Source organism: Neophocaena asiaeorientalis, unplaced genomic scaffold (genome assembly GCF_003031525.2).
Source record: "Neophocaena asiaeorientalis asiaeorientalis breed wild unplaced genomic scaffold, Neophocaena_asiaeorientalis_V1.1 scaffold69, whole genome shotgun sequence".
Classification (NCBI taxonomy): Eukaryota; Metazoa; Chordata; class Mammalia; order Artiodactyla; family Phocoenidae; genus Neophocaena; species Neophocaena asiaeorientalis.
In genome coordinates, this window is record NW_020174373.1 from 549342 (window position 1) to 560599 (window position 11258).

The following is an 11258-nucleotide window of genomic DNA, read 5'->3' on the forward strand; positions in this document are numbered from 1 at the left end:
GGGGGCGCACAGGGGAAGCATGCACCTCGGGGGCGCGCTGTGCGGGGCCTACACACCTTGGGAGACGCATGGCGAGGGACGTATTTTGGGGGCGCACTGTGTGGGGGAGGGCTGGCGCGTGGAGGGCGACGCGCCGGGGAGCCCCGAGCCGTCCTTCCCGCCTAGCGGGACCCGCTGTGCCAACGGGTGGCCAACGCCCCAAGGAGGCGGCCTTACCCTTTCCTCCCCGCTTTCTTCCCGGGCGCCTTTGGACTCACTCCGCAGGCGGAATGTCAGCGTTTGTTTTCACATTCACAGACTCTTAAAAGTTGGGAGGCCCCTGGGTGGGGCGGTGGCCCCCGAGTCCCCTCCCCCTCCTCCTCCCCCCGGGGTTCCCTTCAGTTCCCGGGCGCGGGTGTGCGCCTCTGCGGCCGCCCCGCGCCCCGGCCAGAGCGCTGGCAGGGCCCGGGGACCGCGTCTTTGTTCAGGCGCTTGGTGGCCGCCTCCGGGCGCCACGCCCTGCGGCCCGGGACTAAATTTGGACTCGGCCGGGGAGCCTGAAACCCGGGAAAGGGGGAGGAAGCCAGGAAAAACTCGGGGCTCTAGAAACGCTCAGCAGCTCTTGCGGTGTCCGGGCCGCGGGGACTTTTGGCGAGCGCGCGGTCGGGTGCAGAACGACGCCGCCAAGGGACACGTGTTCTCAGCCGATCGTCCGTGTATCCGAGTAGATAATTCGGAAAACCGCACCCAAAAAAGTGTCAGGAGAAGGACAGGACGCCCTGGACGCCCACACCCCCCAGCCAACCTGGCCTGTTTCTGGTTCTTGCCTGCGTTTTTCTGTCTTTCTCCTTTTAAAATGGAAGTCGAGATCCAGTTTTCCTGTCTCTCTCTTCTTTTAAAAGGAAAGTTGGGATCCTGCTGGGCGTGGCATAAAAAACGGGTTTCTCCGACTAACGGTTGTTTTCTGTCCTTATGTGGTTATTTTTAAGTGGACAGCCACTAAGGCAGTGTCTTTTCAGGAGCGGTCTGTTCGGTGGAGGACACGTTTTAGGAACCAGACACAGGACAGAGAAGGCCCGGTGTTTACCTGGAAATTTCCAGCTCAGCGCTAGAGGTTGAATGTTGAGCCCTGGTCCCCCACCTGAGTTTTATTTTAGGGAGGATTTGCTAATCGATGTCTGCATTTTTAAAATGTGTGCCACGTATTCTAGAAGTTGTGTGTTCGTTGCAGGCTTTAGAACAAATTCAACCTGATCCATGGGGAACTCTTGGAATAGTTTACAGCTTGGTGGGGAGGGCCTGGGATGGGTTTCCTGTTTCTCTGTTTCCTGCCCTAAATCCCACCTAGCTGCCTCACCACAGAGTTCTTCGTTAGTTGGTTTTTTTTTTTTTTTTTTCCTGCTGTGTGGTTGAGTCACACCTGCTCACAAGAATTTTTCGTGCATCCCCCCTGGCTACACCTTCATTCATGTTTCGTGAGTTCATTGCCCTCTGAGCCCTTAGCTGTGTGCCTTGCTCCAGGGAGATGGATCACAAGGGGTTCTGGTCGCCCAAGAAGGTGCCATCTGCTGGGGGAAGGGAAACATCTCATCAGGCAGATAGGACACAGGGCCGAAGAATGGTGACAGTCCGACAGTTCAAGAACTCAGGGGTGGGGAATACAGCCTTGGCCAGCGTGAGGGTTTGGCTGAGTTGGAAGCTGTCTCTGGTGACAGTTGTTTTTTGTTTGTTTGCTTTTAACAGGTTTCACATACAGGTTATATTCTACCCTGTATATAAAATGTGTAACTTTTAGAAGAAACTCAGAGCACCGTTAGCCTAGAATTGCCTGATTTCTATGCAGGTTGCTCCCAGCTCCTCGGGGTTGGTTGATGCTTTCAGCCAGCAGATGTTGGGGATTTAATGGCAGGGGGATGGGAGGGGGGCACAGAGCAGCGGGGGAGTGGAGAGCCAGCCTCGCCCCGAAAGAGCAGAGGGAGAACAGAGCCTTGATATGTGCTGATCTCTTGGAGGGCGCCTCCCCCTCTCCTGCCTGATCCTTCTGGGGTCAGAGGCAGGGAACGGACTGTTCCTAAGATACAAATGGGGTTTTATCAGGAAAGTTTGCTTTCGAGTTGCTGAAGTTCAGAACACACTTCCCTCTAGAAATCAGGGTTTGGCTTCGGTTCCATTCTGGCTACAGAAGTCCATTGAGTCAGGGGTAGATCTTCATCGGGGTGCAGATAGCACTGGCCCGGTTTCCGAGGCCTTGGGACCCAGGGCTCTTGTGTTCCCAGGTTTTTCTGGAAACCCCCGTGGGACAGTGTTGGCTGGAGAGACGCAGGGGCCCTAGAAGGCAAGAGGCAGCTTCGGCTTTCAATAGAGCACTGCTTCCTCCCGCCACCAGGGACACTTGGCCATGTCTGGAAATGTCTGTGATTGTCTCAGCTGTAGGGGGCGTGCTCCTGGCATGTGGCAGGTGGAGACCAGGGATGCTGGTCCACAGCCCACAGTGCCCAGGACGCCCCGTATTAGGGTCACCCAGCCCCAATGTCAGTCGTGCTGAGGCTGAGACACCCAGGAATTTGTGTCACATGTTCCAGGTTGCTGGTGGCTGGGGGTTTGGTTTCCGTAGTCTTCCTCCAGGTAGGACACTCATATCCCGGGCTTTAGAACTCCTGGCACCTGGGCGACCCAAGTGCGGACCGGTGGGAAATGGGTCCAGGAAGGTGCTGAATCCAGGACCCCACGCTCCATGCCAGCCTCTGCACAGTAGCCAGTGCCGTTCAAAAATCCAGAAACGCCTATAGGGAAGGCGACACTTCCTGGGCAACTGACGGGTTTCCGGGGATTCCCTCATCATCCCCACCCAAGCAGGTGTGGCTTCTCCGGCATCCTGTCCGACTATTCCTGTTTCTGCCTGCCACGCAGAGAAAGTGAGTTTCATTGTCCTGCCTACATGTTCGGCTCTGATAAAAAGTTAATTGCGTGTTATTTCCTTTAGGACTTTGGCTTTTTCTTCATTCTCAGTTTATGATGGTTCAACCCCCCCCCTTTTTTTTTTCCATCTGGAGATATTAAAATACTTGATTTGGGGGGGGTTTCTTCATGGGGAGAGATGCACTTTTCTTCATCTGGGTGATATGCTAATTGTTCGGAAAAAGAATGCAGGTGGTCGAGTAGTTATATCCATCCGACGTGTAGGAGGCAGGGCTTTCACGGATGAAATGTGGAATTTTTTCCAGCTGAGGTTTTCCTCCCAAAGGAGACTGACTACCACACACATGGAGCCCATGTGTTTGTTCCTACTGAGATTTTCCAATCACGGTGGCTTCTTTTAGGGAGAAAAGAATCCCATGCTGTGTATGACTGTAAAGACGGGGTTAGAAAGAAGACGGAGGTTGTCTTGGGGTGAGGTGCCAACTCATTCAGCGTCCTGGCTTTCCACAGAATCCTTCAGACACCCAGCTGTTGGAGGACGCCCAGCCCTGGTGGCAGTTGGGGAGACACATCTGGCACAAGACATCTCACTGAGTCCCCATGTGGTTTGTTCTGACACCCGGGTGTCCGTCCCATGTAAATCAGTGGAGATGCTCTTTGATCTCCTTTGCCAGTTCTTAGGGTTAACGATGGAGTGTGTGTTTACAGATCTCCGAAAGTCCTTTTGGGGGGATACAGTGGTTTTGGAAGTGTTTTCTGCAGACAGAGGGGTGTGTTCTAACCCTCAGAGGATGACACATACTTGAAAATGAACTACCCGCAAGCACTGTTAACAACATGGGTTTCATGATACAAGTCACGGCAGTCCCTTCGTGGCGGTAGTGTTTACCAGAGCATCTTTGGTGGAACAGGGAAGGTGTTGTTGGGGAATTAGAATTCAACCCAACATCAACCCAGAAAGCCTCTCTGCCAAGGTAGAAGGGAAAGAGACCCATTTTATGATTGAGTGAGCATGACGCCAGGATGTGACATGCATCACAGGTGACCCACTAAGGCTGCAAAGACGCACTTTTAAAAGTAGCTAAATAAATGTCACCCGTTCTATACAGGTTGTCAAAACAGGCTCCTTTAGCCATTAAAAATATTTACCCACCTTGGAAAAGGACAGAGTAAGATCTTCTGGAAGCAAAGGACGAGGGAAGAGAAGTCTCTTCCTTTGTTTCCACCAGGGCTTTTATTTTTAATTTACAGTCACCCTTCCAACCTTACAGGACAAAGACCCACATCACACACACACACACACACACACACATACACAGAGACACACACACACACACATGCATACCTACACACATACACACACACACACACTTCAATCACAGTCAACAGCCGTGAATATTCTGTTATATTTGTGTCCTTCTGGGAGAATGGCCAGGTTGTGTAGGACACACAAATGGTTGGTCTTACGGGATGCTGCCATATTGCTTCTGATTTTGGCTTTATCCTGCCCGGTAGTTCTGGTTGCCCACCCAACACTACATGTTCTTTTTTTGTTAGTGCCTAATCTCTTGGGTGAAAGAGGTTAACTAACCAGAATTCCTATGTGTATTTACCTAATTAATAGGACAGGCACACCTCAGAGAGATTGCGGGTTCGGTTCCAGACCACCCCAGTAAAAGGTAGTCACATGAATTTTTTGGTTTCCCAGTGTATGTAAAAGTCATGTTTACGTTAGACTGTAGTCTGTTGAATGTGCAGTGACATTATGTCTTAAAAAAAAAAACAATGGGGCTTCCCTGGTGGCGCAGTGGTTGAGAGTCCGCCTGCCGATGCAGGGGACATGGGTTCGTGCCCCGGTCTGGGAAGATCCCACATGCTGCAGAGCGGCTGGGCCCGTGAGCCATGGCCGCTGAGCCTGCGCATCCAGAGCCTGTGCTCCGCAACGGGAGAGGCCACAGCAGTGAGAGGCCCGCGTACCGCAAAAAAACCAAAAACAAAACAATGAACATGGCTTAATTGAAAAATACTTTATTTCTAAAAAATGCTAACCATCCTCTGAGCCCTCGGAGAGTTGTAGTAGTAACATCAAAGATCACTGATCAAAGGTCACCGTCACACACATATCATAATGAAAAAGTTTGAACGATTGCGAGAATTACCAAAATGTGACACAGAGACACGAAGTGAACAAAAGTTGTTGGAAAAGTGGCACCAATAAATTTGGTCGAAACAGGGTTGCCCCAAACCCTCAGTTTGTGAAAAACACAGTAAAGCTAAATGCAATAAAATGAGGTCTGCCTGTGTCTTTCACATCTGCATCTGTATCTGTCCACATAGGGACACAGGAGTTCCTTTTTTTTTTGCTTTTTGGAATCTCCTGTTTGTATTCTTCGCCTAATTCTTTTTTTTTTTTTTTTAATTAATTAATTTATGGTTGCGTTGGGCCTTTGTTGCTGCGTGCGGGGTTTCTCTAGATGCAGCGAGCGGGGGCTACTCTTCATTGCGGTGCACGGGCTTCTCATTGCGGTGGCTTCTCTTGTTGCCGAGCGCGGCTTCTAGGTGCGTGGGCTTCCGTAGTTGTTGCACGCAGGCTCAGTAGTTGTGGCGCACAGGCTTAGCTGCTCCGCGGCATGTGGGATCTTCCCGGACCAGGGCTCGAACCCGTGTCCCCTGCATTGGCAGGTGGATTCTTAACCACTGCGCCACCAGGGAAGCCCCCTCTTCGCCTAATTCTTATGGCACTTTTGGGAGTCGGTACACGGCTGTGTTAGTTTCAGCTTTGTCTTGAATGACTCGGTGTGGCCACCGTCTCGCTCCTCGTATTATTTTTTAAAAATCCCGTAAACAGAAAACCAGAAACTTCCTTTTTTTTTTCCTCCCCCTAGAGTTAGATACAAGCCCTCTAAGCGGTGTTTTTCCAGTGGCGATCAGGGACCCTTGGACAGGCTGGGAATGTAGTGCACGTCCACCAGCGTTGAAACAAAGAAGATCAAATAGATTAGAGTAGAAAACACCAGCATACTTTACCCACGCTTTGCTAAGTCAGCATCGGTGTGGCTTTGGTGCCAGTTCATCTGTCTGGGTGGACTGGGCCGTGTCGTAAAATGTCTTTATTTCCGCAGAAGGCAGGCGGGGGCGTTTAAAACCCGTTGCAGATCTGAACTCCTTTTCCATCGCTCTTGCTTTCTGCACTCGGACGTTTTTGATGGAATCCCTCTGTTTTCAAGAAGGGCCATAAAGCCGCAGGGCATCAGCAACTTTTCAAAGAGCCAAGTAATGACTCCCAAGGGTGCTTTTGAGAAGGAAAAAAAGAGAGAGAGAGAGAGAGAGAATTCATTTTCATTGCTGCCTGTTCACCGCCCTTCGTGAGAAGGCAAAAAGCCAGACCTGTTGTATTCCGGGACTTGGAAGGCATTCGTCATCCGCAGACAATGCAGCCAGCGAATTCCGGCTGTTTCTGTTTGTGCATCCACAGGGCGTTCCACCAGCTTGTGCACGGCGCCGGAGATGCACGGCGGCCGCAGGAACGCACTGGACCCGAGCTACTGGTGCACAAAGAGTAAATCGATTACGTTGTGTTGGGGGCAAGACACAGACAAGGCGTCATTAGACCTCGTCCCTCTGGCAAGACCTCAGATATTGCGGGTCAGCGTCTGCTGTCCTTGGCTGTTTTCTTTTAGGAAAGCGTCTGGGGTCAATACTCAATGGAAGTTAAAGGGGTGCTGTTTGCCGTGAAGTTGGCCCAGAATGTGCCCCACCAGATGAAGGAGACTCAGGAAGGACAATTCTTAGGTGTTTGACACAGAGTAACACCGTGGGGCAGGAAGAGGAAAGGGTGTGGCTGGGTCTCAGAGGGAGCGGGAGATGCATGTGAAAGGCTGTCTCTCAGAGGTCCAGGTGCGGTGCTGCTGGACAGACGAGGGCAGCCTCCCCTCCCCCTCCCCCCACCCTGACTCGACTCCATGCTGAGGAATTAATTAAAGACTAGTGGCCTGGCTGGAGTGAGGTAGCGCTGGACAGGTGTGATTGAAGATTGATTGGTGCATGGATGATAGATAGATAGATCATAGGTTTATAGAGGATGGATGGATAGACAGACAGATGGTGGAAGATAGATAATGGATAGATGATAGATAGACACAACACGGATGGAGAGATGTCAAAAGATAGATGATGGATGGATGAATGGATGGATAAAAGTTGATAGATATGAGGGATTAGATAGTAGATAGATAGATGATAGATAGATAGATAGCTGCAGTACCTATCTCAAGTGGTTGCCAGTTGGAGGGGGCCATTATCTCACTGCTCTGAAACCATCAGCACCTAGACTCACCGGAAGCACGTCACCAGGCAGTGGGTTATAATCTCTGCGTTCCTACAAGATAAGGAGCTGACTCAGAGTTGGGGAAGGAATCAGGGCATGGGAAGGACAGAGCATAAGTTGAGTCTCAGCTGGGGTGTGGACTGCATCCTGCTACCACAGAGAAAGCTTTCCTGGTCACCTCTTGGAAGACAGGTGCCGGTTCCCCTACAGTCCCGCCCCCAGATCTCTCTCCACCCTAGGCTAACTTCCGTAACTGCTGATAGATCTCTGGTCTGTCTGGATGCATCCACGGTGTCTACATTGCTCCATATCCCGGGCTTCTCGTGATGTTCTCCCAGGCCGGCATGTCCTCCTTCACTCCTGCTTCTTGTGATAGGACCGTTTGCCCAGATTCTCAAAATGAAAAATCGCCTTTCATTCCTGCCAGCTCCTTCTCCCATATCCGATGTTAGCGAATCCTATTGATTTCATTTTGTAAATCTTTCTCCACCTATGCTCCTGTCTCCATTTCTGCTTTCATTTTTAAGGCTCCCCGTGCCCCCCCAAAATCCTTCCAGGAAGAATACAAGAAACCCTTAACCAGTTTCTTCCCTGGATGCTCAGGTACTTTGAGAAGGCCTGGGGACTCCCCCTCAGAATAACATTTCTTTTTAATGCATAAAATAAAATACATAGGACTGCCAGGGAAACCGATTATATTAAACCAGCTATTCAGTGTGCAGGGGAAGAACATGCTGGCCTTAGCCGAGGGTGTTGGCAGAGCCTGGACCAAGACAGCAGAAATGAGAGAGAAGGGACCAGCTGTGTTAAGGAGTAGTAAGGAAGTAAAAATCTATACTAGTGGCTTGCAAACCAGCCCCCAAAGTTTTTTCTTTAATTGGCCTGGGGCACAGCCTGGGTCTCGGGACTTATGAGGTCTCCTTGTATGTGTAGCCAGAGATGAGAACCAAGATCTGTATTTGAGCTTCAGAAACTGTAATATGCATAGGAATCACCCATGGAAATGCTTTAGTCTGGCTGGGAGGGATGCTGAGGGCTTCCTGTAGGAGGGCAGCATCTTATCGGGGCTTTGAGGCCTGAATAGGAGTTTTCCTGGTATGGACAGAAGAGATTGGCATTTACGGCCAAGTAGAGGATTTGAGGGAAGCCCCAAGGACGGACAAGGTGCCCAAACTGTATGACCCCTCAAATCATTCACAGGATGCTGGGGGGATTGTAAATTTTCGAGGGACATAGAGTGACATCCATTGTATTTCCATAACATCTTACAGAAAAACCCGAGTGAACTTTTTGGCCAGTCATAATAGTGATTGTACCATCCATCCTCAGCATTCACAGAGTCCATATTTGCAAATCTGCCTACTTGCTACAATTTATTGATAACTCCCAAATTGATACTGAGTTCGGGGATTTGTGCCCAGCTGCAAAAACAGGGAGTCACCTCTCCGGTCTTAGATTGTAAACAAGTATCTGTGTCATGCCGCATTTTTGTGCTCTATGCTCGCGATTTTGCTTCTAAGCACAAGAAGGTTGCCGCGTGCCTGAAATACGTGTGTGAGATGAGCTTCCTTTAGGCGGGAGAAAGAGTGCTGTGAGCATCAACAGTCTAGATTAAATAAGATCAAATTCCACAGAAACACGCATGAAACAAGGTTATGTGCGATTAGCTGATGGCGGTGTGACCTGAGGGCGCAGGGACTTGACCCTGGAGTTCCCCAGGAGCCATGATGGAATATTATTAGCTCGTTCAGCATTTCCGGGGACTGCAATAACAGAACCACTACGGATGACGTGCCTTGACTGTGATTAATAAACAGAACTGTCAGGTCTAGGTTAGGGGCCTTGGGCCGGTTTCTGGAGATGCAAAGCCTCTGTGAACTGATCAAGTTTGGGGCCTTCTGACTGGTCATTTAGGGCCAGTGCGAAGGGGCAGGGCGGTGACCCAGGGTGAAGGGTGATAAAATTGGAAATGGATTTGGGGCTTTGAATCAGATCCTGGAGATTATCTTTCAGGGTGACAATGACTTGGTTTCCTAGCTCAGGGAGATTGAATTTACCGGGGTCCTAGAATTACTTCGCTACAGCCGGGATGAGGGTCCTGGGCCACTCTTGCCATCCCAGCCCACCCACCAGGATCAGCATCACCTGGAGATTGTTAGAAATGCAGATCCACAGGCCCGGCTCCCACCCACTGAGTCAGTGTCTTTGGGATCGGGGCCCAAGAATCTGGGCTCCCCATATTCTAAAACTCATTGGTCCACGGCACCCGGAGCCCAGCCCACAGCGTCCCCAGATGCTCTGGGTTCTTCCAAAGCTTGACCCAGCCCAGAGTGGCACCCCCAGGGTTATGGTACAAGAGAAGAACCTTTCCCCTCCTTGTCACAAAATCTGTAAGGCAGAATGTTCAATGACATGGCTCGAGAAACGGCAAAACTATGTCTGGAGCAATTCCTTCCTAGCTACAGAAAAATAAGGGCATCTCTAATATTTAGAATTAAAGTAGGATCAAACAGCATTCACCATCACCTCTGGCCCTGGACCAGCCCTGAACAGCAGTGACCAGCCAGCATGGGGCCAGGGCCGGGGGGACCCTGGTGTTGCCATTGACATTGCAGGGGATTGGGGGTGAGTTCTGGAGTCTCCGTTTCTTCCTCCCTAAAAGAGAGTCTTGAAGATCAACGGTATTATCTAGACAGCTCCAGGAGCATGCAGGCCGTCCAGAAAATTCATCCATGGCTACTGTTAGTTTTATGTGATTCTTACCTCTTTAGTAGGAAAATCTGAAAGCCCAAGGAATCTTTTAACTGCCTAATTTTTATTTTGATTCTAACTTTATTTCTAGAATTTATTTCTATTTTATTTGTGCCTGTATTTATATTATTAGGTTCTGTGTATAAATGATAAAATTTATGTATAATTCATAATTTCTATAATTTATTATTATATAAATTTTATCTCTACCCTTATTTTCTTTCTAGAGTTTGTTTCATGTATACGTATATCCATTGATATAATTCATAGGTTCTGTGTATAAATTACATAATTTATAGTTCATTATAAAATTTATATTTTCTAATTTTATTTCTAGAATTTATTTCTATTATATGTATACAGGTTTTTATTTACATAATTGATAGGTGCTGTGATATTTCTTTTCTAATTTTGCTTGTATAATTTATTTCTATTTTATTTGTATATATTTATATAGCTTATAAATTCTGTGTCTAAAGTATAAATGACATAGTTTGTAACTTCTATAATTATATTTAATTTCTCTTCTAATTTTGTTTCTAAAGCTTATTTCTACTTATTTTTATATATTTATATAATTTATAAGTTCTGTATATAAATGATAAATTCTGTAGTTTGTAATTTCTGTAATTATTATTGCAACTATATTTTTCTGTTCTAGTTTTCTTTTTTCTTAATTTTTTATTTATTTATTATTTTTGGCTGCGTTGGGTCTTCGTTGCTGCGTGTGGGCTTTCTGTAGTTGCGGCGAGCGGGGGCTACTCTTCTTTGTGGTGCGCGGGCTTCTCATTGCGGTGGCTTCTCTTGTTGCGGAGCACGGGCTCTAGGCTCGCAGGCTTCAGTAGTTGTGGCTCACGGGCTCAGTAGTTGTGCTTTGTGGGCTCTAGAGCGCAGGCTCAGTAGTTGTGGTGCTCGGGCTTAGCTGCTCCGTGGCATGTGGGATCTTCCAGGACCAGGACTCGAACCCATGTCGCCTGCATTGGCAGGCGGATTCTTAACCACTGCACCACCAGGGAAGCCCCGATCTATATTTTGTTTCTGTTCTAGTTTTGTTTCCAGTATTTATTTCACTTCTATTTCCATTTGTATAATTTATAAGCTCCGTGTATAAATTGTGTAACTGATCATCTCTACAAAGTATTATCAGTAGTATATTTATATCCTCATTGTGATGTCTGCGTCAGTGCGCCACCCTGATGGAATTTAAGGGAAACCGGATTCGGGCCTCGTGCTATGCGCTTGTCTCTTGCACAGTTCATGGTTGTGGAACCTCAGATAAGCG

The 11258-nt window shown here is 48.6% G+C and overlaps 1 protein-coding gene across 1 annotated transcript in view; it reads left to right on the top strand.

The window, feature by feature from the left end:
• Positions 1-19: 19 nt before the first annotated feature.
• The window catches only part of CD99 (CD99 molecule (Xg blood group)), a 33624-nt gene continuing 22385 nt past the window's right edge, over positions 20-11258 (top strand). The window contains exons 1-3 of the mRNA XM_024756302.1: positions 20-271; positions 382-526; positions 6374-6457. Of these exons, the coding sequence (XP_024612070.1) occupies positions 20-271; positions 382-526; positions 6374-6457 (481 nt within the window). The remainder of the gene's footprint in view (positions 272-381; positions 527-6373; positions 6458-11258) is intronic.